Source organism: Rhinatrema bivittatum, chromosome 18 (assembly GCF_901001135.1).
Source record: "Rhinatrema bivittatum chromosome 18, aRhiBiv1.1, whole genome shotgun sequence".
NCBI lineage: Eukaryota > Metazoa > Chordata > Amphibia > Gymnophiona > Rhinatrematidae > Rhinatrema > Rhinatrema bivittatum.
Window position 1 is genome coordinate 58,864,045 of NC_042632.1, and position 26,442 is coordinate 58,890,486.

A 26,442-nucleotide genomic window follows, 5' to 3' on the forward strand; every position below is an offset into this window, starting at 1 on the left:
TCAAACAATTGCCGCCTAAGAACAAAAAACCCCCATCAAAATGGAACTGGTGGGCCGCTAGGGTGGATGAAAATCCCAGGAGGCATAATTTGCCCTCTCCGACCTACAACCTCTGATACTAGGGTTTTAACCAATAAAACCCTGATGTAATTAAAAACAAAAATAGAGCTTTGGATAAGCATCGGAAAATCTCTCCCTCCACCCTTGGCCTGCCCTGAAGCCTTTGCTTTCTGTTTGCGTCTTTTCCATACTAACAACTCCTCCGCTGCACAAATGTGTGCATTTGATCCCACTGAAAAAGCACTCTCTCACTCCAGGCAGACGATTATTTCTCCAGCAACATCAGTTTGTGGATGACATTGGCTTCCTTTCCTCCCTGTAAATGGATAAAACCCCCGAGTTTTATTTCCTTAATGTAGGCCTCAATGTGCCCCCAGATCGTCACCCACTCTCCCCAGGGCAGCTTTATCTATTATTTGTATTTGTGCCAGGGTCACGATTACCCTCATGGGCAATCTCTATCACTGTCCTATTACTCTCACTGACACAGGGCATTTCCAAATTTCCTCCACAATCTGATCCCATTACCTGCTATTAATCAAGTTTACTTAGGGCATCAGTAGCATGGGATATTCTTAGTTTTTGGATAATTGCCAGGTTCTTATGACCTGGATTGGCCACTGTTGGAAACAGGATGCTGGGCTTGATGGACCCTTGGTCTGACCCAGTATGGCACTTTCTTATGTTCTTACCAGCGGCTGGAGTCAGAGAAATACTGAGGGACTGCAGGTGGCACTGAGGGACTGCAGTGCCCAAAGTTTTGCTCTGACTCCACCTGCTGGTAGGGATACACAACCCACTTCTCTGGACTGATCCTGTACATACTGGGAACATGTATTTATACAGTATAGCAAAAATCAGTGTAGCATAATAATTACAGACAAATAGCTGGAAAGACCATAATTTATCTTCTGGGGGAAGATGATTACAATTAACCAAACTGTAGCCAGGAAGAACCAGGGCTTAAGACCAAGAGTCCATCAAGCCCAGCCTTGTTTCCAACAGGGGCCCATCCAAGTCACAAGGACCTAGACCTTAAAGAGAGCTACTGCTACCACTACCCAGGCAGCAGTATTCCCACAAGATAGCTTTTATTTGTTTATCTAACTTTTATTGGATTGTTCAAAATGTTTTTTTGATATATGCAATTTATTGTTATCGAAGTGGAAGGTTATATAATGGCAACCTGCAACTCTAACGGAAACACTCGAGCTACTCTTCCTTCCCGGGGGTGGGAAAATTCAATCAACTGTATTTCAATTGACTGTCGGGCCAATACAGTAAATTCCGCGGGAGAGCGGATGAACGCCCGCTCTCCCTGCGCGCGCGTTTCTGTATTTAAATTAGGTGTCGTGGTAAAAACGGGGAAAAGGAGGCGCTAGGGACAGTAGCGCGTCCCTAGCGCCTCCTTTTTGACAGGAGCGGCGGCTGTCAGCGGGTTTGACAGCCGACGCTCAATTTTGCTGGCGTTGGTTCTCGAGCTTGCTGACAGCCACGGGCTTGGAAACCGGACGCCAGCAAAATTGAGCGTCCAGTTTTCGACCCGACAGCCGCGGGCTGAACTCAAATTTTTTTTTTAACTTTTCGGGACCTGCAACTTAATATCGCTATGATATTAAGTCAGAGGGTGCACAGAAAAGCAGTTTTTACTGCTTTTCTGTGCGCTTTCCCGGCGCCGGAAGAAATTAGCGCCGAACTTTGGGTCGGCGCTAATTTCTGAAAGTAAAACGTGTGGCTTGGCTGCACATCTTACTTTCTGTATCCCGCGCGCATACCTAATAGGGCCCTCAACATGCATTTGCATGTTGAGGGCACAAGATAGCTTTTAGCTTAGATTTGAATGAGGGAAGGTGCAAACTATAGAGGCGGACGTTGGGCACAGATGAACAACGTGTGAGATGGATGCATATAATTAAAAGAGCGGGGGTAACTGAGCACGGCCACCACAATGGGGCAGGCTCTGATCTGCCCCGAACGAGCCATGAGATGCTGAGTGGTTAAAGCTGGAGAGGGTGCAGATCCTGCTGCTGCTGCTGCTGCTCATGGTGACCCGAGGTAAATCACTTTCCTCGCCACTGCCTCGGCGTACGAAGCTTTTCCCAGACTGGGAGAAAGCCTTGGAAGAACAGCGCTTGTAACTCGCTTCACACTGCCAAGGAAAAGATGGGCGCGCGAAGGGCAGCAGCACTTCCGGGATGCGGGGGGCGCGCTGCCAGCGTTGTCCGGCCTCGCCTTCCGTTTTACGACATCTTGGTGCTCCTCCCCTCGGCGCGGATTGGTCGCGCACTCTGCGCGTCGTTGGCCGAGATGCTCGTTGCTTAGCAACGACAGGGGAGCGGAAGGGGTCGTGGGCTGCGGTGACAGCAGCGATGGAGCCGGAGGCGGTAGCGGAGCGCAAGGTGAGGAAGGGCGGTCTGGCCGGTTGTATCGGCGACGTTTGTGTCTTTTTAACGCTGCTGATTCTCTTCCCTGCAGCGACTACGATCAGAGGAGGCTGAGGAGGAAGAGGATTATGTCCCCTACATTCCCATCAAACAGCGGAAGCAGCAAATGGTGAGATGTCTTGTCCAGGGGTGGAGTGGCAGAGACCCTTCCCGAGGAGAGGGCAGGGCGGAGGAGGAGGAGGAACACTATCCTAGGGTAGGGTAGGGTAGGGGGGATGTCATGTGAGACCCTGAAAAGGAATTAGGAAAAGACCAACAAGGGAAAAAGAGAGACTGGGACCAAATGGTTAGAAAAATCAAAGATCAGACAACAAAGGTAAAAAAACATATACCGTATATATTGAGATGTTAGTGGAATAAGCCATTGCTGGGAATGTGCATTTCTTATATGTTTGTATTTTGCTCTTCTATGTCCCACTGTTTTGAGTCCAGTTTTTCAGGCTTTCTATTTGTTTTGTCTGCCTGTTTCTGTTTCTAATTTGTAGGCTGTTGTTTCTATATTAGGTAAGGGTCGGTCTCTGTTTTGCCTGTGTGTGGGACTGAAGCGCAGTATTTCTGCTAGCGCGTAATTTCTCTATAGTAGTCCAGCTTGTTCAGTTACTCCAGTAGGTGGTGTATTAATGTTCTTGGGCCTGGTGTAGTATTTGCATTGCTGCTTTTTCATAATGTTACTGTTATTTGAGTCCTGAGAGTCGGTGCTGTGACTGTAAGGCAAGGTTCTAGATGGCTTTTTTTTTGTGTGCAGGAGTTTTACTTCACAAAATGCTTAGCAGTGGAGGGATATTTTTTTGCTGAGATGACACTAGAATAGGATTTTTTTTTTCATGTTGCTTGTAATGTGAATTGTCTTAGCTCTGCACCTGTTCTGAGGATTAATGCTGTTTTATTGTAGTTAAAGTGATTTCTGGCTTTCTGCAGAGGAATCATGAAAGAATACATTGATTTGTTACCTGATTGATTAGATCTGTTTTTCTTTGCTTTTTACATGATATACTTGTGCAATTATGAACTGCAATAAATATAAAATAAATTAATACAGATTAATAAGGAATTTCTAATGCTGGTAATTGCAGTAAAATGTTTTAAAGTTTCATGCATAATGGCTCTTGCAAACTACTTAGCCATAGTAGGGTGTAGAGTATGGCATTATTTATTAATAAGAATATAATTAGTAGGTCTCAGACCTGCTTGCCTTCAGCCCACCCATGTTAACCTTGTGCCCACCCAAAAAATCATTTCTGGCTACGCTGTTAAGAGGAAGGAGGAGGAAGGGGTGCTGCTCCTTGCCGATGAGGGACCCCCATGCCTGTGTGGAGGAAGAGGGTTCCAGACTACAGATTTTGGGATACTGTATGGCAAAAAGAGGGTGGGGGAAATGTTGGGAAATGTCCTGATTTGAGGCCTTCCCGCGGCAGCTTAGTATCTGATCCTCCCTTATGATTACAGGGTACAGCATGCATGACATTGATATTTATTTTATTTATACAGCGTGCAGGACATTGGTTCTCTATATTCAGTGTGAGTTGCATGCATTCATTTTGGGTCACTTACATAGCCTTCAGGCCACAATTTAATCAGAGGCCTAAACATGTTACAAAACAGTAGTTTGTCCCTTGGGCTGCTGGAAGCAAACTGTTTTTGAAGAGGTCATGATATGAAGCTGCGGGGCACAGACTCAGGAGTGGTGGATGCAAGGAACATCCTCCCATTGGGAGTGATAGAAGCAAAACCAAATAAGTGTGCAAGAACGCACCGGAGGAGCAGAGAGGATCATTAACTGCAAAGGTCAGCTGGGATATGTGGATGAACTACATGGGTCGTTATCTGCTATTATATTTGCTTTCTGTGTTTTTCTAATGCTAAAGTGGCAAAAAAAAGTCACAATTGTGAAAACCCCATCAGCAATGATATTAAACAGCATCTCCAAGTGTTGGGGAATTTGACAGTTAAACGTTGGCGGCTGGGGGGGGGGGAGGAGAGAGCAGTAGTCATGGTAACAGTAAATGAAGGGGAGGAGGGCAGACAGGATTGTAGAGGGGGTTTTGCTGAGTACTTTTTGTCTTATCCTGCAGCTGCAGAAGCGGCTACAGATGCGCAAGAAGGGGGTGGCCGAGGAAGATCAGGACAGTGGCAGTGACCAGCGACCAGACGAAGATGACATCCCCTTGGGACCCCGCTCCAATGTCAGTCTCTTGGACCAGCATCAGCACCTGAAGGAGAAGGCAGAAGGTAGAAACAGGGGATTTCATCTGCTCGCGACATTAGCAATCTACCTTGCTCTGCAAGATACTCTTCATGACGCTTTCTTACTAGAAAGCAGCTAAAGCAGTAACATTGTCATTAATACTCGGTTTTACCTATAACACATCACATGTTTTTTTTCTTTAATTAAAAATAGCTGTGGTTTTACAGGAAAACTGTTATAAATTACTTTACCGGTGGCATTATACGCCGGAACGACTCCATAAATTTCGGCCCACATTTTCTAACCTCTGTTGGCGGGATTGCGGCCACGTTGGTACCTACTATCATGTTTGGTGGGAATGTCCCAAAGTGGCATTGGTGTGGCGAGAGGTTTTGGGATGGATATCGTTGGTTGTTGCGACTCCGGTTCAAGCTGAATCCCGGCATGCACTCTTAGGTCTCCCTTTATCTGACCATAATAAAGACACACAAAAATTTTTGTTACAAGTTTTTATTGCAGCACGGTCAGAGATAGCATCCCATTGGAAAGGGGTTGACGCTCCCAGCTTGGCAAAAATTCAATATCGACTACATACATATTATCAATTTAGTAGACTTACAGCAGTGCACAGGGATCGGCTGGTAGCGTTTAACAGGATATGGGGCTCTTACACCAAGTGGCTTGCACTACAAAACCCTGCCACTTAACTGAAGGACACCGCAAATGCTGTTATCGTCCTGGAGCTTGGTAGCCTTCCTAGGCTTCTTGGCTATATCTCCCTGTAGGCTTATTACCCATACATACTTTTTACCCAGGGCCTTTCACTCGGGAGGACTGGGCGAGCTCTTTCTCCTTGTCTGCACTCCCCCCGTCCACCTTCCCATACTTCTCTTCTTTTTCTTTCTCCCATTCCGACTTCTCTTTCTCCTCTTTCAGGCTTTCCAGTACGCATTTCCCTGATGGTTACCGGTTCCCAGTTGTGACTAGGGGGGTGGGGGGAGGGAAGACTGGGATGGGGTGATTGACCAATTTATCAATTATACAATCTTGGTTAAGTACTGTTGTATCTAGCAGTTTGCGGTTACTACTTCGGTGTACTTTTTGTTCTGGTTATTGTTTCATGTTTTTTGTATCCTACTGTGTTATATTCTTTGCTGCATTGATTGACAATAAAATCTTTAAATACAAAAAAAAAAAATAGCTGTGGTAAAACAGTGCCCTCGGGACCTAAATGTTTTACTTCTTAAAATTGACTGACAGCATTTTTGACTCCATTGTAATATGGCGTGCAGTTCTCTGAAATGGTCAACTGTGTCCATCTCTCTGAGTTAACATGGACCCATTTTTTTATGCTAATGAAATGGTGGCATAAGATTCCATTGTAGCTTTTGGTTATTTTTCATATTTTAACATGAAATATGATCACTGCTGGTATAAGTAGGCACATCAGTAGTCTGAGTATAAAGTAGCTGAACTTTAGCCGAACTTAATATATGTGAGCGTTCTTTGAGATTATACTTGTCAAAATAAGCTTAGGCTATGTGGCTTGAATGCACAAGAAAATGTATTTATGTATTTAAAAAAACTTATGACCACTTTAATGCACTCTGTCCTCTGTATCGCTCCATGGTGAGACCGCACCTTGAATACTGTGTACAATTCTGGTCGCCGCATCTCAAAAAAGATATAATTGCGATGGAGAAGGTACAGAGAAAGGCAACCAAAATGATAAGGGGAATGGAACAGCTCCCCTATGAGGAAAGACTAAAGAGGTTAGGACTTTTTAGCTTGGAGAAGAGACGGCTGAGGGGGGATATGATAGAGGTCTTTAAGGTCATGAGAGGTCTAGAACGGGTAGATGTGACTCGGTTATTTACTCTTTCGGATAATAGAAAGACTAGGGGGCACTCCATGAAGTTAGCATGGGGCACATTTAAAACTAATCGGAGAAAGTTCTTTTTCACTCAACGCACAATTAAACTCTGGAATTTGTTGCCAGAGGATGTGGTTAGTGCAGTTAGTATAGCTGTGTTTAAAAAAGGATTGGATAAGTTCTTGGAGGAGAAGTCCATTACCTGCTATTAAGTTCAGTTAGAGAATAGCCACTGCCATTAGCAGTGGTTACATGGAATAGACTTAGTTTTTTGGGTACTTGCCAGGTTCTTATGGCCTGGATTGGCCACTGTTGGAAACAGGATGCTGGGCTTGATGGACCCTTGGTCTGACCCAGTATGGCATGTTCTTATGTCTTACATGGGTTTGATGAGAATGAATCTTATTTTCTTGTGCTAATTGATTTAACAGCTGCCTTCAACACTGTGGACTATTCCCTGCTATGCCATCAGCTGAGCAAAATTGGAATTGGGAATGTTCTCAAATGGTTCTCTTCCTTTCTCTCTAATAGGTCATTCCAAGTCAAACTGGGCAACCACATATCTGATACCTTTCATATTCATACAGGTGTCCCTGAAAGTTCAGCGCACTCAGCAACACTGTTCAATATTTATATGCTCCCTTCTGTGTAAATTACTGGTGGATTTGGGAATCACCTTTTTCTTATACGCTGATGTCAAATCATTTGAAAAAACAGCATCAACACTCTCAGTGTACATGAGTGCAGTACAGTAAGAACTGTTTCAACTTAAACTAACCTTGAACACTAAAAAACTGAAATAATTTGGTTAAGGAGAAATTCTTCTATAAATAAACCTCCACCTCTAGGCCTTACTAATTTTCAGTTTACCCCCTCAGGTCAAGTATGAGACTTAGGGATCCAGATAGATGAAAACCTTACAATGAAAAAGCACATTCATTAATTACTACAGGCTACGCCAAGCCGTGCATTTTACATCAGCTGAAACCATTACTAACCTTCAAAGACTTCCGCAATCTTCTACAAACTCAAATGTTCTCAGACATAGACCACTGCAACTCCCTATTTCTAGGCCTTCGTGCAGGTCTATTAAAACCATTACAGTTACTACAAAACGCCGCAGCAAGACTTTTATTAGGAAAATGGAAATTTGATCACTGCACTGGCTGCCAGTACAATCCCGAACCTATTATAAAGTATTAACACTAATATTTAAAATCAGCAGCTGCTTTTGGTTTTTAGGGCTCTCTCTCCTTGCTCCCAGCTCCCATCGGCCTTAGGAGAGCAGAGGCCCTGTTATCTTTGTAAAGTTTCTCAGCAGGAAGTAGCTGCAGCGGGGTGCTAAGTCTCTCCCGGGCTCTATGGGTGGCGTTTTTCGGGGGATGGTCTGGCTGGGCTCCATGGTTAACCGCGTGCTATGGTTCGCAGTTCCTGCCCGCCTCAGCAGCCTCTCTCTCTGCTCGGTGTGTTTTCAGGTGGTGAGGGGTCTTCTCTTTCCCCGCCGCAAGACGCCGGCACATCGGGCCTCCTTCCGCCATCCATATGGCTGCTGTCGGGAATGGTGGCCATTTTAGGTTCCCCGGCAGACTTGGCAGTGCTTTCCGCAGGGCACTCGGGCCCTGTAGGGGGGCAGGGGAGCCTGGATGACACGCTGCCTGTGGATTTACCTCTGTTGGGGGGTGCTGGGCTTATGGGGGTTTGCTCCCCACAGTTTCTCCCCAGAATTTATTTTACTGCTCCACCACGCTTTTTTGGCACAGCAGGAAGGATCAGACCTTCAGCTGGGGGAATGGCCCCTCCTCCCTCCCTCCCTCCCTCCCCCCCCAGCCGTTCAGGCAGCTGGGTCTGGCTCTTTTCGGTTGCAAGGTACTTTGGTCACCGGGGCGCAGTGTTTTCTGGGGCCACCTGTAAAGCTTACTCTATGCTTATGGCCAGGGACACAAGAACACTTAGACTCAGTAAAAAGTATAATGTATTTTTATTAGTCAATATAAGTGTTCTCGGGAGATGCTGGGTACTGGGTGCCCTTAGTTTTACAAACTGACCAGCATCTCCCTGGATACAGGAAGTGACCCTTGTTTTATAGATAACATTCAAATACAGGAAAAGGATAGAAGGTTCTAGAGACTTGCATGACTGCCCAAATGATCATCTACATAGGTTGTCATGTCAACTGCATGATAAGATTATCCCTAACTATCCCTGATTGGCTTCCCAGGGTTCCGGGGGGGCCTTCAGACTCCTTAGGGTACAAGGCTCCCCTTGGAGGGGGTCCTGGCCCCCTAATTGTGGGACAGACGACCCAGATGCTGCAGATACAGATCTGGGGGCTGATGTGTCTGATATGCCAGTGTCCGGGGACGATCCCAAGATTCTTCGTTTTGTTTCGTAGGGAGGAATTGGCCCCCTTAAATCCACTGGTCCTCGGAGCTCGGTTTGAAGCTCCTTCAGTCTGATTCGGACCTAGATGGGGCAGACCCAGTTCTGTGTGGGACTCATTGTCCTCCTTCGACCTTTCCTTACCATAGGTCCGTGCAGAGGATGGTGGACGAGGAGTGGAGTTCTCTGGACGTGGGATTACGGGTGGGCTTAGCTATGTCAAAGCTCTATCCCTTACCTGAGCAGACGTTAGAGCTCTTCGCTAGGCCGAAGGTGGACGCTGCAGTATCAGCTGTCACCAAGAAGATGACTATTCCAGTGGCGGGGGCCGCAGCTTTAAAGGATGTCCAAGACCGTAAGCTGGAGATTCACCTCACGTGGATCTTTGAGGTTTCTGCTTTGAACCTTCGGGCGGCTGTTTGCTCCAGCTTGATGCAGCGGGCATGCTTGTGTTGGGTGCAACAGCTGCAAGGGGACCAAGCTGGTCTTGCAGAGTATTTGGAGGCTTCAGTGGCGTACGTAGCTGACGCATTGTATGACTTAGTGCGGGCCTCTTCACGGCTTATGGCTTCTGCGGTGTCGGCCAGGAGATTATTGTGGTTGCGGCACTGGTCGGCGGATGTTTCGTCCAAATCTCAGTTGAGTTACCTGCCGTTTAAGGGCCATCTTTTGTTTGGAGAGGACCTCGAGCAGTTGGTAAAACAGTTAGGTGACAACAAGGTCCATAAGTTGCCAGAGGATAGACCTAAGTCCAGACAGACCTTTCAGTCTGGAGCCCATTTATGTGAAGACAGAAGACCTTGATATGTGAGGGGGGCAACAGCCCTGCAGAGGCAGTTTGTGAGCCGTGGTCAATCCTGGGCGCAGACTTTTCGGGGAGCTCGGAAGCCCTTTAGAGCTCGCTCCGGAGAGCAAAATCCTCCCTATGAGGCGAGGCTGGCTCACCATGTCCCTTCTTAGGGAGGTGTCTAGCACTTTTCTTCGAGGAGTGGGCCAGTCTCACTCAGGATCAGTGGGTCCTCTCGATCATAAGAGATGGTTACGCTTTAGAATTTGCTCATCCCGTCTGTGACCTCTTTTTGGTCTCCCCTTGCGGTTCGTTGACAAAGCGACACGCAGTTCGGGAGACCTTGGACAGGTTGCAGGGTTTAGGAGCCGTGGTGCAGGTTCCCCCGGAGGAACGGGGCACCGGGCCGTACTCCATTTATTTCGTGGTTCCCAAAAAGGAGAACACTTCGGCCTATTCTGGATCTAAAAAGAGTAAATGCATCGCTGAAAATCCCGGGATTTTGCATGGAAACCCTAAGGTCAGTGATTGTGGCAGTTCGCAGTTGGGAATTCCTAGCTTCCTTGGATCTAAAGGAGGCATATCTTCATATCCCCATTCGTCGGGGTCACCAGCGTTATCTGAGGTTCACGGAAGGCATTTCTAGTTTCAGGCCCTTCCTTTTGGCCTAGCCACGGCACCTCGGACCTTCACCAAAATCATGGTAGTAGTGGCGGCGGCCTTGCAGCGCGAGGGAGTTCTGGTATTTCCTTATCTCGATGATTGGCTCATCAGGGCAGAGTTGGAGGCTAGTTGTCACTCAGCGGTCAGGAAGGTCATTCAACTCCTTTAGTCGCTGGGCTGGGTGGTGAATTTCGCCAAGAGCCATCTCAATCCGACCGAGTGTCTCGAGTATCTGGGAGCCCGGTTCGACACGAGCGTGGGCAAGGTGTTCTTGACAGACGAGAGAGCGAACAAATTGCAGTCACAGATCCACCGTCTATTGGCGTGCGGGTGCCCAAGAGCTTGGGATTTTTTGCAGGTTCTGGGATCCATGGCTTCCACCCTCGAGTTGGTTGCCTGGGCTTTTGCGCATATGAGACCATTACAGAAGCTCTGTTGGCACAATGGAATCTGCTGTCGGAGCTTTTTCCTCAATCTGTATCGCTGGATGTTCCTACGAGGGAGATCCTCTCTTGGTGGCTCCAAATGTCTCACTTTCTTCGTGGGGGTCGCTCTAGAGCTACCAGATTGGATCGTTGTTACCAATGCCAGTCTGTCCAGTTGGGGGGCAGTTTGCCAGCTTCAGTCAGCTCAGGGTGTGTGGTTGCCAGAAGAGCGCTCCTGGGGGGATACCAGGGCAGTGCGATTAGCGTTGCTGGCCTTTCTACCGATTGTTCCAATGTTGTTCAGTCAGAATTCTGTCTGACAATGCAATGACCATGGCTTATATCCATCGACAAGGTGGTTCCAAGAGCCGGATGGTAGCTCAAGAGGCTCAGGAGTTAATGATCTGGGTGGAGGCACACTTGACCCAGATAGCGGCCTCTCATATTGCGGCAACGAGAATGTCCAGGCGGATTTTCTAAGTCGCATTCTTCTAGATCCGGGCGAATGGGAACTGTTCCAGAGTCGGCGATGCAGCTCATTCACGAGAAGTGGGTGCAACAACTGCTCGGCGCCCAGGAACTACCACCTGAGGAGGCGCAGCAGGCTGAACGCCTGGAAGCTATGATTGCTTATGGAGCTGATGCTCTATATGATCTACTCCGGGTCCTAGCCAGATCCATGGTTTCAGTAGTTTCAGCTAGATGCCTGCTTTGGCTTCGCAACTGGTCGGCAGACTCCTCTTGGGATCTCTCGCCTTCAAGGGCAAATTACTGTTCGGTTAAGACATGGGACAGCTCATCAAATCACTCTGAGAGAATAAAGTCCATAAGCTACCGGAGGACCGCCTGCGCAGTTTTAGAACATTCAGCTCTTCTAGGAGTCGTTTCCGGGGACAGCGCCGTTTTCGACAGTCAAGACCTGCAGCGCAGAGACCACCATCTTCACGATCGCAGTCCTGGTCTCATTCCTTTCGGGGCCGGAGAACAACTCGGGATAGCCCCTCTCAGGGGGCACCCTCCAAGACTTCCCAATGAAGGCTTACCGACCCGCTCCACGGATAGGAGGACGTCTTTTCCTCTTCTACGAGGAGTGGGTCCAAATCACCTCTGACCAATGGGTTCTAGATATTCTAAAGCACGGTTACGCTTTAGAATTTGCTCGGCCCCTAAGAGACAGGTTCCTCTTCTCCCCCTGCGGAACGGTGAAGAAGCAGGCTATAGTGCGACAAACGCTCAATCGGCTCTTGGCCTTAGGGGCGATACTACCTGTGCCTCCGGCGGAACAAGGACTAGGCCATTATTCCATCTACTTTGTAGTCCCCTAAAAGGAAGGTTCTTTCCAGCCAATCTCAAGTCTGTCAACAAGACCCTAAAGATTCCACACTTCCGGATGGAAACCTTACGCTCAGTCATGGCGGTGGTAAAGGGAACAAGGCTTCAAAAACCACTATTGCTCGCTGGTTGAAGGACGCAATTTCTTCCGCGTATGTTGGTGTCGGTCGGAGTCCTCCAGACGGAATTAAAGCTCACTCGCTATGTGCTGAAGCAGCTTCCTGGGCTGAGAGTCGGGCAGTCTCGCCGCAGGAGATATGCAAAGCGGTTACTTGGAAGTCGCTCCACACTTTTGCAAGACACTATCACTTGAATGTACAATCAGCGGAATTTGGCTCCTTTGGCGCCCAGGTCATTCGAGCCGGGCTATCCGGGGCCCACCCTATGTAGGGAAGCTTGGGTACATCCCACTGTCTGGACTGATCCGGATACGTACAGGGAAAAGAAAATTATTCCTTACCTGCTAATTTTCGTTCCTGTAGTATCCTGGATCCGTCCAGACGCCCTCCGTAAGATTGTATGGGATTGGTATAGTATTCAGCTCGAATGCTTAACTTCATAGAATGTTTGGTGGTTACCTCCTGGTTCCTTTTGCAAGTTTTTTTTTTTTTCTTAAAATTTGTTGGTTTTTTTTTTTTGTGCAATTGTTGCTTATCGCTGTTGGCACGTCTAGTACATAATTCAAGTTTCCTTGATCCATCCAGAATAGTTTTGCTTCTTGCTTTGATATTCTTAATACTGAAGGGAAGCAGAGGGCGCACCACCTTATAAGAGGCCACCCTTCAAGTTTTGCTCTGACTCCATCTGCTGGAAGGGAGACACAACCCACTGTCTGGACTGATCCGTGGTACTACAGGAATGAAAATTAGCAGGTAGGAAATAATTTTCTTATTCTCCCCTTGTTAGGGAGCTTCATCTTTTGGATGTGCGTCTGGTTCTTCTCAGATACCTCAAGTTGACCGATGGATTTCGCTGCTGGGAACATCTTTTTGTGTTATACAGTGGAGCAAAGAAGTGTTGTAAAGCGACATGACTTATTTGTTGAAGGAGGCATTAGTTTTGGCCTATATTAGTAAAGTTCGGTTGACCCTTGAGGGATTGCGTGTGCATTCTGCTAGGGCACAGGCAGCCTCTTGGGCAGAGTGTCGTTGTCGCCACAGGAGATTTGTCGGGCAGCATCTTGGGCCTCTTTGCCCACTTTTACCAGGCATTACCGTTTGGATGTTGGGGCCCCAGAGGAGGGCTCCTTTGGTGAGAGGGTGTTGCATGCAGGTCTTTTGGGATCCCACCCAGGTTAGAGTGGCTTGGGTACATCCCACTTGTCTGGACTGATCTGGGGTATGAACAGGAAAGGAAAACTTGGTTCTTACCTGCTAATTTTCGTTCCTGGAATCCCAGAGATCAGTCCAGAGTCCTGGCCCATTATAATGCTTTTCATAAGACCTGTCCTGATTCTGGACACTTCTGATAATGCAGACTTAAGTTGTGTGCTGCAGAATAATATTGTATGTACTTCTCACTTGTTCATACATCAGGTTGGTTGGAAGTTTTTCAACTTATGCCCAAGCTTTTTTTAGAGGAACTTTTGGCTTGGGTACAGGTCAATACTGAGGGACTGCAGGTGGCAGTATCGGTTATGTAGCACTGTCTCCATCTACTGGTAGGGATGCAGAACGCACTTGTCTGGATGATCTGTGGTATTCCAGGGACGAAAATTAGCAGGTAAGAACCAATTTTCCTTTACAAAACATTGTTTGGTAATGTGTGAAGAAGTGTTTTTCCTTCTGAAGTCCCTTTATTTAAAAGTCTTTGCTTTTAGGTTCAGCTGTCTGATTCATGGCTGAAACAAGGGCCAGTCCTTTTACCTTCTCTGCCTTGAGGTTTGGGGGCGGCGGTTTGCACTTACATTTTGGTGTGAGACACCCAGTGGCCTTCTTTCCACAGAATTTGCTTGTGCCAGGGAAATCTGTCTACAACATCTTTCTTTTCTCTACAGCTCGGAAGGAGTCTGCCAAAGAGAAGCAGCTAAAGGAAGAGGAGAAGATCCTGGAGAGCGTGGCAGAAGGAAGAGGTCAGTCGCGTTCTGCAGGCATGGGGAGCTCATCTTCTGAGCCTGCCCTGTTTTATTTAAAATAGTTACTTAACCCCTGACCTCCGCATGACTTCTTTCCTTTAACAAGATCTCAGCACTACTCCCTTTATTTTTGTCACATAATTTATTCTCAAGGTTCTTCACAAGGAAATGCTTAACAGTGATTGAAATGTATTGCATTCTGTGAAGTGTACGTAGGGACGTTTAAAATACGTCCGTGCTGGAAATGGAAAACAGCTATGGGAAAGGTTTCCTGCAACGTATTACTCCGCTCCCCCGTCTCTCCTCTCCAGGTAACGCAGAAAATCCTTAGATGAGAAGGTGAAACATTTCTAGCACTAGAAAATGCTAAGACCCCATTTCTTTTTCTAGATCTCCTCTTTCCCTCTGCACTCTTACTTCCTCCGTACTCTGTGCAGGGCCCTGACTTTTTCCCCTTCCTCCCGAAGCTGATTAACTCGTTCTCTCTTTCTGGGGACCCATGCTTACCTCTCTGGGTCTCACACTGGTCCAGACCACCATCATCTGCTCTAGACCATGCATCGCTGCCACCATCTTCCAAGCAAGACCGATACCTCCTGATCCTCCACCTCACGCCGTGTCCAAGGATTGCAGTTGAGTCAGGTTTTCAAGATAGCCCTTATGAACGTGCATGAGTGATTTGCATGTACACTGCTCCAAATAAGTACAAATCAATCTCATGCATATTTGTTGGGGATATCCTGAAAACCCATTTGTGGGTCTCGAAACAGAAGTCAATAGCACTGACATAGAGCTAATGTTGAAGTTGGGCCAGTGCTGATGGCGTCTTGCGCCAGGCCAGTAGCTCCTCCAGCTCCTCGTTCTCTCCATGTTATATAGAGCGGATACGCGTTGCTCTTTCTGCTACTGCTGCCTGTTGCTCGATACCTGAACCCTCTTCCGGTGCATTGTTGCCCATTTCAAACCCTGGATTTCTTATGTATTTCGGTGTAGCATCTTGGTAATCCTTCTCAAACCATAGGCGGTGCTATAGTTTTCATAGCAAAATATTTAACAACCCAACAAGCTGTAGTTTTGGGTCAAGTTGAGTTCACGCTGGATAGGCAAATTTGATCTAAACTCTACCATAATTTATTTTTTTATATTCTGCCTTTCAAGCACTTGAAAATGGATTACATTCAGATACCGTAGTAGAGAGCTGATAATCTAACAGGCCAATGCAGTAATCTAGGCATTAAGAAACTGTGGTTTTCAGCACACATTTTTAACACCCAGATTAATTTTTGTTAACTCCTGATGCAAGAAGCTAGTGCTATGCTATTGCATCAGGAATTAAAAACAAAACCGCACCTAAACTTTAAAATGTTCCGAACACACATTTTAACTCGGGAAGAGGATGGAGACATCCCTGTCAGGCTAAGGAGCAAGTGGCAGCAGCTGCCACCACTACTTAAGCCAGATAAATACTAATTTAACAATCCATCAGATGCCCGTACCTATCCGGCTATCTGGCACGGGTCATTGTTACTTAGCTGGGTAACCTACATATTTGGCTAAGCAGCTGTGAAGCTTGCCAGATAAACGGATAAGAACTGACATATCCAGCTATCTAACAGCTGCCTCCTGCTGCCAGATAGTCGGAGCAATCGGTATTTATTTGGGTTCCTACTGGTTGTCACTGTCACTTACCCGGATAATCTGGTTACGTGCTGGCTGCCAGAACTTACCCGGAGAGTTTCTGACTGTCTCTTACTTTTTTAACCATTTTCTTTTTCCCGTAGTGCTGGAAACTTAACTCCAGCTCTGAGCTGGTGCCCTGGCCCGATGTAGTCTCTGCTTAATGCCCTCATTCACATGGGATTTCCTTGCGAGGGCACCAAGCAATACTCCGATTAGGGACACAAGTTTTCTGCATGCAAAAGTCCTTCCTGCATCAGAAAATGTGCATTGAAGTGGAGCCAGAAAGGTGCGTTTGATTGAACCCACACTTCTGCATCGGCCTGACAGTAGCTGAGGCAGCAGAAGGGGAAGTAACTTGCCCCAGGTGACGAGGAGCAGCAGTAGGATCTGAACCCTGCCTTCCCTGGATCACAGGTCGCTGTTCTAACCCCTAGGCTGCGACTCCACTCCACTTAGTATGTTTTTTTCTAAAATTGGAAAGATTTTAATCACCTGGGAGACGCAGTGTGGGTTAATCTGGAAAGAGGAAATGGACCATTGTGTTGAGAGCGGTGTATGTTCAGAGCACACAGAACAGAAGGTGGGTAACCGCACCATCAATCACCAAGGAGCTGTGATACGAAACCTCTTATCCAAAAACTCCAAGGTTCTTAAAGAACATTTTTCAATGCTCATCACGGTATCAAAGACTGATGATCCCCCGATACAGACTGTGTCAGGAGAGAAGCAGTTAATACAATAAGGACAAGTGAAAAATCACAAATATAGCAAGACATCTAAAAATAGGCTCACAGATTTTACAGACCCAACCAATCAGCTTTGCTATACGGGTGGCGCGGACATCGATGGAGGAGATGGATAGAAATGTAATGGTGGGTATTCAGCCCACGCGAAATAAGATTAATGAAAGATTTAAAACTCTTCAAAAAAAGTTTAAAAACCTGGCTCTTCAAAAAAGCTTTTCCCAGTGAGAGTGGGGGTAAGGAATACTAGCGGACAAGAAAGAGACCTCCGGCACACGGTTAAAAGTTTATAAATAGCAGTTATCCCTCCTTTATTATATTTTCTCATACCTAAAGATTAATATAGGAGAGCACAGTATATCTCATATATGGATATTCTATTAGTCATATAAATGGCGTTTCCAATCCACGATGCAGATAGCGTATATTATTTGAATCATGTAATTTATAATCCTAACCAGACTTATTTATGTGCCTGTCTGTAAACCGTTGTGATGGTACACCACTAAACGACGGTATAGAAAAGTTTTTAAATAAATAAATAGGGAGAGGACTGGTCAGCAGTGAAAGGGAGGTGACACTGCCCCTGTACAGGTCCCTGGTGAGACCTCACTGGGAATACTGAGCACAGTTCTGGTCATTGAGAGGGCTCGCCTGAGGAAACGTGGATATTCAGCAGCAGTAATTGCCACCTTGCTGCGTGCGCAGAAGTTCTCGACGTCCTTGGCGTATATGCGGATCTGGTGCAAAGAACGCAGGGTAACCCCTCAAACGACCAAAATCCCCATGGTTCTGGTATTTTTACAGGACAGCCTGAACAAAGGGTTCTCCCTCGACTCCTTGAAGTTCCAGGTAGCGTTCTCTCCTGTTTCAGAGGCGTTTCCTAAAGGGGGTTAAACCCCTCTGACCACTCTTTCGGTGGCTGGTCCCCCTATGGACTTTTTCAGGGCCTTACTTTTGGCCGCTGCACAGTCTGTACCTAAGCCTCTTAACGCTGAAGACTGTATTCTTGGTGGCGATATGCTCGGCGCATCTCTGAACTACAGGCGTTGTCATGTCGAGAGCCGTTCCTCCAGTTGACTCCAGGAACGTTGCAGCTTTGCACCGTTCCTTCCTTCTTGCCAAAGGTAGTCTCAGAGTTTCACTTGACTCAGTCCATTTCCTTACCATCCCTAGATAGACACAAGGACACGGAAGACTGCCGCCTCCTCTGCCATTTGAACGTCAGTAGGCTTTTAGTCCGGTATCTGGAAATCTCGGAACCGGTGCATAAGGCGGACCGCTTGCTTGTTCTTCTCGGTGGAAGGAAACAAGACGAAGCAGCGTCACGAGCTACCTCGCTGGATCAAGGAAGTGATCATGGGAGCTTATGTGGAGGCAGGGAAGCCATTGCTCTTTCAGGTTAAAGCTCATTCCACTAGGGCTCAAGCAGTGTCCTGGGCGGAAGCTAAACATCTGCCGAGCAGTGACGTGCTCCTCCTTATACACCTTCTCTAGGTTTTATTGCCTGGACATTCAGCCCCGAGAGCACGCAGCCTTTGCAAGGGCGGTGCTAACCGAACCGCGGGCAGCCTCCCGCCATGTTTGAGAGTAACTGTTGTACATCCCATTGGTCCTGAGCCATCTGGCTCCACGCTAGGAAATGGAGAAATTACTTAGCTGATAATTTCATTTTCCTTAGTGTAGACAGATGGACTCAGCATCCCGCCCATGCCAAGGAATAGCACATGAGGTGAATCTCGATTCTGAGAGGTTATGGGGAAGCCGTCGCCCTATCCCTAGATCTGAGCATTTATAATATAGTTGGGATTCAGCGCTTAACTTTGGTTGAGTGCAGTTGCGGTCTCCAGTTTTTAATCAAGTTGGATCCAAATTCTAATCGTTCTTCATTAGTATGTCCAAGGTGCCTTTTTGAAGAGAATACTGAATGGCTGAGGTCGCTGCTGGGGAGCATCTAGGGTGACTTCAGCTTTGAAACCTGACTCCGTCTGCATCTGCTGGCAGGGGAGCATAACCCATTGATCCTGAGTCTATCTGTCTACACTAAGGAAAACGAAATTATCAGGTAAGTAATTTCTCCATTAGTTGGGCAGGTAGGCATGCCAGATAAGCCTTAAAGTCTTATCTCTGCCGTCATGTTTCTGTGTTAAATTCATGGACTTTCCTGAGTAGAGCGTTGTCTTCATTCAGCGTACTGTTCATTTTTATTAATATCTTGCCATGAAATTAAAGTGGCAAAAGAACGTATTCCAGCACAGCTTCTCCCACAGTTTTTGTATCCTTGGCCCATTTTTTGAAAGGAAAGACTTTTTCAAAATGATTTTTAAAGCAATGAGTGCCACTGATCTATTTAACAGGTGTGTTTTGCTTCCTCTTCAGCTTTAATGTCTGTGAAGGAGATGGCCAAAGGCATTACTTATGACGACCCTATTAAGACCAGGTATAGTTTGCTTTTATGATTTTTAGTCATCATGTTCTTAAGTGCAGTGAATATTATGGAAAGGTTATTGGGGGTTTGGTGACGCCTTGCTGTGGGCTGGCAGGGCAGGACGTACTGGGGGTGTGGAGGTGACCTGTACTTGAGCATGGATTATTTTGTGTTGGGGGATGGGGCACTCCTGGATTGTTTGGTTTGTGTTTTGGGAGGTGATATATTCTGGAATGAATTATTTTCCTGTTCCCTGTAGGTACCCAGTTCAGTCCAGACTCCTGGATTTTGCCTCCCTTCCAGCAGACGGAGACAGAGAAAGTTTGCTGACTCTGGCATATAACCTGCTGTGCCACCTGCAGTGCCTCAGTATTTCTCTGTCTCCAGCAGATGGTGGCAGTCTCACTGACACTGCTTCATAAACCCCAGTGCCACCTGTAGTGCCTCAGTATTTCTCTGTCTCCAGCAGATGGTGGCAGTCTCACTGACACTGCTTCATAAACCCCAGTGCCACCTGCAGTGCCTCAGTATTTCTCTGTCTCCAGCAGATGGTGGCAGTCTCACTGACACTGCTTCATAAACCCCAGTGCCACCTGCAGTGCCTCAGTATTTCTCTGTCTCCAGCAGATGGTGGCAGTCTCACTGACACTGCTTCATAAACCCCAGTGCCACCTGCAGTGCCTCAGTATTTCTCTGTCTCCAGCAGATGGTGGCAGTCTCACTGACACTGCTTCATAAACCCCAGTGCCACCTGCAGTCCCTCAGTATTTCTCTGTCTCCAGCAGATGGTGGCAGTTAGTCAAAGTTTGATAAGAACCTCCCAAGAAGGTTGGCAGGTCTTGATGGGGCCATCCCTTCTGGTCTTGAGGTGAGCGAGCAGGGGGTTGGGAACCCTTTCTGGCTCGGTCCCTTTCAGTGTTTCGGGGGGGGTGGACAACTGGGGGTGCCGATTCCTTCCCCACCCTCAGGAAGATGTCCGGAGCCTGTTGCTGAGCTTTTCAGGGAAATGTTCTTTGTTATCTTTAAAGTTGAGATTAAAAAAAAAAAAAAAAAAAAGTTATTAGTTTGATTTTGTCTTTCCCGTTGCGGCGTTCCATTCACGTGGCGGGGTGAGGTGCAGGCAGCCCGGCAAGGGAGTTTGTTTTTGGCTTCTGCTCAGCGTCCTCTCAGCAGCAGTGTAGGCGCGTGGTGGGAACGACGTCACGCGGCAGCTGCGGTTCACGGTGCGGGGAGACGCGCACGCAGCGAGCTCCGACCAGCCTTTGTTCCTGCTGCCTCTCCAGGGGAGAGGGCAGTTCGGGAACACCGTGGGGTCCGCGGGTGAGGCCGATGCAGCAGCCGACTACTTCCCTATGCATCCGGGTACGGTGGCCATTTTGTCTTCAAGGGGACGAGTTATGTGGGGATGCGTTTAGGTTCAGTGTTGTATCGGCTTGGGTACAGGTCAGTACTGAGGGACTGCAGGTGGCACACACCAGGTTATATGCCAGCGTCCAGCAACACTTTCTCTGTCTCCATCTGCTGGAAGGGAGGCAAAACCCAGGAGTCTGGACTGATCTGTGGTACTACAGGAACGAAAAATAGCAGGCAAGAGCCAATTTTCCTTTTATTTATTGTGATCTGTCAGCACAGGATTCTAAGATCAGCTCTGATTTTTCTCTCTTGAAATAAAAGATCAGAGAGAGAGAACATTTGCTCCCTAACTCAAGGCTTCTGTTTAATTTTGTTGGGTTGATGTAGCTGGAGGCCACCACGACACATTCTGCACATGTCTGAGGCTCGACATGATCGGGTCCGAAGAAAATATCACATCTTAGTAGAAGGAGAAGGGATTCCTGCCCCGATCAAAGGCTTTAAGGAGATGAAATTCCCTGCGGGTAGGTGCTAGCTGGTGTTGGACTTTGCATGGAGTAATGGGCGTAGCCTCCTGCTCCTTATGACTGGGAAGCCATGTGCCTTGGCTTCCTGTGGCTACCCGTTTATTTATGGGCATCATTTTTGGGCTTACTTATATGTATGAATGTAAGTTGCCTCGGGCAGTTTCTTTTCTGGTGAGGTATTCTGCAAATTTGAGCTGGTAAATAAATCGCCTTTGCCCTTGGGATGGAGGTGCACGTGTCAGCATGTAAGTTGATATTCCTTGATTTCTGACTGAAGCAATATCGTGAAAGGGAGGATGACAAAAAGAGGAGCCTGTGCCATAGCTTCATGCTATTTCTTGCTGCTCTGGTCACAGCTATTCTGCGTGGACTGAAGAAGAAAGGCATCCTGCAGCCGACGCCGATCCAGATCCAGGGGATTCCAGTTATGTGAGTTGTGTAGACGCCTGCTCTTGCCCCAGCGCTGCACCCCAGCACTGTGTCCTTCAGCACCTCTGCTCTGCTCTTGCCCCAGCGCTGCACCCCAGCACTGTGTCCTTCAGCACCTCTGCTCTGCTCTTGCCCCAGCGCTGCACCCCAGCACTGTGTCCTTCAGCACCTCTGCTCTGCTCTTGCCCCAGCGCTGCACCCCAGCACTGTGTCCTTCAGCACCTCTGCTCTGCTCTTGCCCCAGCGCTGCACCCCAGCACTGTGTCCTTCAGCACCTCTGCTCTGCTCTTGCCCCAGCGCTGCACCCCAGCACTGTGTCCTTCAGCACCTCTGCTCTGCTCTTGCCCCAGCGCTGCACCCCAGCACTGTGTCCCATCAGCACCTCTGCTCTGCTCTTGCCCCAGCGCTGCACCCCAGCACTGTGTCCTTCAGCACCTCTGCTCTGCTCTTGCCCCAGCGCTGCACCCCAGCACTGTGTTCTTCAGCACCTCTGCTCTGCTCTTGCCCCAGCGCTGCACCCCAGCACTGTGTCCTTCAGCACCTCTGCTCTGCTCTTGCCCCAGCGCTGCACCCCAGCACTGTGTCCCATCAGCACCTCTGCTCTGCTCTTGCCCCAGCGCTGCACCCCAGCACTGTGTCCCATCAGCACCTCTGCTCTGCTCTTGCCCCAGCGCTGCACCCCAGCACTGTGTCCTTCAGCACCTCTGCTCTGCTCTTGCCCCCGCGCTGCACCCCAGCACTGTGTCCCATCAGCACCTCTGCTCTGCTCTTGCCCCAGCGCTGCACCCCAGCACTGTGTCCCATCAGCACCTCTGCTCTGCTCTTGCCCCAGCGCTGCACCCCAGCACTGTGTCCCATCAGCACCTCTGCTCTGCTCTTGCCCCAGCGCTGCACCCCAGCACTGTGTCCCATCAGCACCTCTGCTCTGCTCTTGCCCCAGCGCTGCACCCCAGCACTGTGTCCCATCAGCACCTCTGCTCTGCTCTTGCCCCAGCGCTGCACCCCAGCACTGTGTCCTTCAGCACCTCTGCTCTGCTCTTGCCCCAGCGCTGCACCCCAGCACTGTGTCCCATCAGCACCTCTGCTCTGCTCTTGCCCCAGCGCTGCACCCCAGCACTGTGTCCTTCAGCACCTCTGCTCTGCTCTCTTTTGCAGCTTGTCTGGTAGGGACATGATCGGCATTGCTTTCACGGGTTCTGGGAAGACTCTGGTGTTTACGCTGCCAGTCATCATGTTCTGTCTGGAGCAGGAAAAGAGGTTACCCTTTTCCAAGAGGGAAGGGCCCTATGGCCTGATCATCTGCCCCTCGGTGAGTGCTGGGAGAGGAGACTGCATACACTTAGAAAACAGGCGTAGAGCTTTAGCTGCTCCTTTCAATGACTGTTTTCCTGCCTGCAGCGGGAACTTGCCCGGCAGACTCATGGGATCATGGAATATTACTGCAGACTCCTACAGGAGGATGGCCTGCCCCAACTGCGCTGTGCTCTCTGTATCGGTGGCATGTCTGTCAGAGAGCAAATGGAAACCATTAAGCAGTAAGCTATTTCTGCAGTCTCCACTTTTCTTTTTATCCCATTCCGGTCCCTTCTTTATAAAGAGCAGCTCACAGTGAGCACTCAGTGCTGTTGCTGGGAACCTTGTGTGCTGCATGAGTTCCACACAAGCCTCACATCATGAATCTTGTCTGTGTCTCTCTCGCTCTCTGTGTCTCTCTCTCTGTGTCTGTCTCTCTCTCTGTGTCTGTCTCTCTCTCTGTGTTTCTCTCTCTGTCTCTCTCTCTGTCTGTCTCTGTCTCTCTCTCTCTCTCTGTCTGTCTCTCTCTCTGTGTCTCTCTCTCTGTCTCTCCTATTAATGTGAAGGTAAACGGCAGTGTGCTATCTTGCTTGCCTGACTGCACTGAGCCCATTTCTCCCCCCTGTCCCCAGCGGGGTGCATATGATGGTGGCAACGCCAGGCCGGCTCATGGACTTGCTGCAGAAGAAGATGGTGAGCCTGGACATTTGCCGTTACCTGGCATTGGATGAGGCTGACCGCATGATTGACATGGGCTTTGAGGAGGACATTCGCACCATCTTCTCTTACTTCAAGGTAGGAAGAAGAGCTGTGGACACAGCTCCACCTGCTTAGGTCTGGGGCATTTACTTTTGTCTTTGGGTTTATGTTCCTCAGGCAGCAGGGCGGTGTAGGCTCCTGCACGTCTTCTCTGCTCCAGTAGATGCTTGGACAGCATTTTCTGTTTGCTACTGGTCCAGGGGCAATGGGCCTTTCAGCTTGTTTTGCCCCATGGTTGAGCAGAGTCCTAGGAGGAAAGCTTCCAGGAGGGACCCAGGATTGCACCGACACCCTCAGTTGTGCTTCAGGTGGAGGAGGTCCATGGGATGTGCCGGACGCGGTGCTCCCTAGGCGTGCAGCTGCCTCCATGCTGAGAGGAGGGAGGGGTCCTCCAGTGGGCTGAGTGCCGCGGTGGATCCTGGGCTGGAGAGGGATCCCCCGCTATTTCTCCTCGTCTTCTTTGCAGAATCTCCGGTTTTGCCAGGTTTTCAGGGGAAAGTGAACGGACTTCCTGTTGCCCTCTATTTCTATTCTGCTTCATCAGGGAGCAGCTGGGAGTTTCATCTTACTATGAAGAGCTTTTCCGCTTTGAACGGGCACAGGTCGGCCAGTAAAGCTCTGCCAACCATACCCTCAGTCAGAACAGCAAAGTTGACCCACGTGAGAGAGAGAGAGCTCGATCTTTGGCAGGACCGTTATTGTGGAACTCGTTACCCCTTCAGCTGAGACTAATGAAAGAATTAAAACTCTTCAAAAAAGGCCTAAAACCTTGGCTTTTCAAAAAAGCCTTTCACAGTGAGAGCGTTGAACAACAACAACAAATACTTCCAGCTGAAAGTCAGCTGTATATAAAAAGGAGAATTATTTTATTTTACTCATAATTAAATATTAAATGGAAACAGTATGCACACACATGATTATCCTGACAATCATATAAATGGTAACTCATTTAGAGTATATTATTCATCTATGTAACCGTAAATATTGGCACACCATGGATAACCTAGAAACCGAACCTATTCCTGCCTAAATGTAAACCGTTGTGATGGTGCATTACTAAACAACGGTATGGAAAGGTTTTTAAGTAAATACAATATCCTGTTTTATCCCCCTGGGTGACAATGAGCACTTTGTGGAGAGGCGTGGCATTGCCAAATCTTTTGGGCTATTATTGGGCCTCCCGACTATTCAGGAATGGCTGGGGAGGGAGCAGTCTCTCTATGGCTGATCTGGCTCTGCTACCGTTTTATGCCATCCACCTTACAACACGCTGAAGGGCCGTGAGGTCCGGCCCCATAACAGCCAGACCAGTCCAGGACCCTCTGAAACTTTTATGCCATCGTTCTAATTTCTATAACATATGCATTATAAATTGTGTTTGGGAAAAATTTACCAAGCACTCAAATCAAAAAGCTTTAATCCATAATCAAAGCCACAGCATCAGAGAACTGGTGTTCAGAATTCAGTAACCAACGGGTCAGAGATCACCCAATTTATCAATCATCTGATAGGCAATGCCTGAATGTATCTTACTAGAAAATGCTTTACTTATCTGATTGGAACTGGCTTGTCCACAATCTGCAGAACTGTCAACAGTGTGTGCTTTCTTTTTAATATTTTATCCTGAAACATAACCTGTTGTCTGATGCTGTGGCTTTCATTATGCATTAAAGCTTTTTTGATTTGAGTACTTGGTAAACTTTTACAAAAATCAGTATTTAATATATATGTTCTACTTCTTTTTTTCTCTATACATTGATGACTAGAAGGTGCTGCTCTCTCTGATGCTGCAGAAATCAGTATCTAATATATATGTTCTACTTCTTTTTTCTCTATACATTGATGACTAGTAAAGGTGCTGCACTCTCTGATGCTGCAGAAATCAGTATCTAATATATGTTCTACTTCTTTTTTCTCTATACATTGATGACTAGTAAAGGTGCTGCACTCTCTGATGCTGCAGAAATCAGTATTTAATATATATGTTCTACTTCTTTTTTCACTATACATTGATGACTAGAAGGTGCTGCTCTCTCTGATGCTGCAGAAATCAGTATCTAATATATATGTTCTACTTCTTTTTTCTCTATACATTGATGACTAGAAGGTGCTGCTCTCTCTGATGCTGCAGAAATCAGTATCTAATATATATGTTCTACTTCTTTTTTCTCTATACATTGATGACTAGTAAAGGTGCTGCACTCTCTGATGCTGCAGAAATCAGTATCTAATATATGTTCTACTTCTTTTTTCTCTATACATTGATGACTAGTAAAGGTGCTGCACTCTCTGATGCTGCAGAAATCAGTATTTAATATATATGTTCTACTTCTTTTTTCACTATACATTGATGACTAGAAGGTGCTGCTCTCTCTGATGCTGCAGAAATCAGTATCTAATATATATGTTCTACTTCTTTTTTCTCTATACATTGATGACTAGTAAAGGTGCTGCACTCTCTGATGCTGCAGAAATCAGTATTTAATATATATGTTCTACTTCTTTTTTCACTATACATTGATGACTAGAAGGTGCTGCTCTCTCTGATGCTGCAGAAATCAGTATCTAATATATATGTTCTACTTTTTTCACTATACATTGATGACTAGAAGGTGCTACTCTCTCTGCTGCAGAAATCAGTATCTAATATATATGTTCTACTTTTTTCTCTATACATTGATGACTAGTAAAGGTGCTGCTCTCTCTGATTCTGCAGAAATCAGTATCTAATATATATGTTCTACTTCTTTTTTCTCTATACATTGATGACTAGAAGGTGCTACTCTCTCTGCTGCAGAAATCAGTATCTAATATATATGTTCTACTTCTTTTTTCTCTATACATTGATGACTAGTTAAAGGTGCTGCTCTCTCTGATTCTGCAGAAATCAGTATCTAATATATATGTTCTACTTTTTTCTCTATACATTGATGACTAGAAGGTGCTGCTGTCTCTGATGCTGCAGAAATCAGTATCTAATATATATGTTCTACTTCTTGTTTCTCTAT

The 26,442-nt window shown here is 47.3% G+C and overlaps 1 protein-coding gene across 1 annotated transcript in view; it reads left to right on the forward strand.

The window, feature by feature from the left end:
• The first annotated feature begins 2,315 nt into the window (after nt 1–2,315).
• DDX41 (DEAD-box helicase 41) overlaps nt 2,316–26,442 on the forward strand; it is a 41,329-nt gene continuing 17,202 nt past the window's right edge. The window contains exons 1-10 of the mRNA XM_029583976.1: nt 2,316–2,459; nt 2,536–2,613; nt 4,577–4,733; nt 14,145–14,219; nt 19,025–19,085; nt 20,814–20,950; nt 21,310–21,382; nt 22,538–22,691; nt 22,781–22,917; nt 23,308–23,470. Coding sequence (XP_029439836.1) covers nt 2,430–2,459; nt 2,536–2,613; nt 4,577–4,733; nt 14,145–14,219; nt 19,025–19,085; nt 20,814–20,950; nt 21,310–21,382; nt 22,538–22,691; nt 22,781–22,917; nt 23,308–23,470 — 1,065 coding nt within the window. The 5' untranslated portion in view covers nt 2,316–2,429. The remainder of the gene's footprint in view (nt 2,460–2,535; nt 2,614–4,576; nt 4,734–14,144; nt 14,220–19,024; nt 19,086–20,813; nt 20,951–21,309; nt 21,383–22,537; nt 22,692–22,780; nt 22,918–23,307; nt 23,471–26,442) is intronic.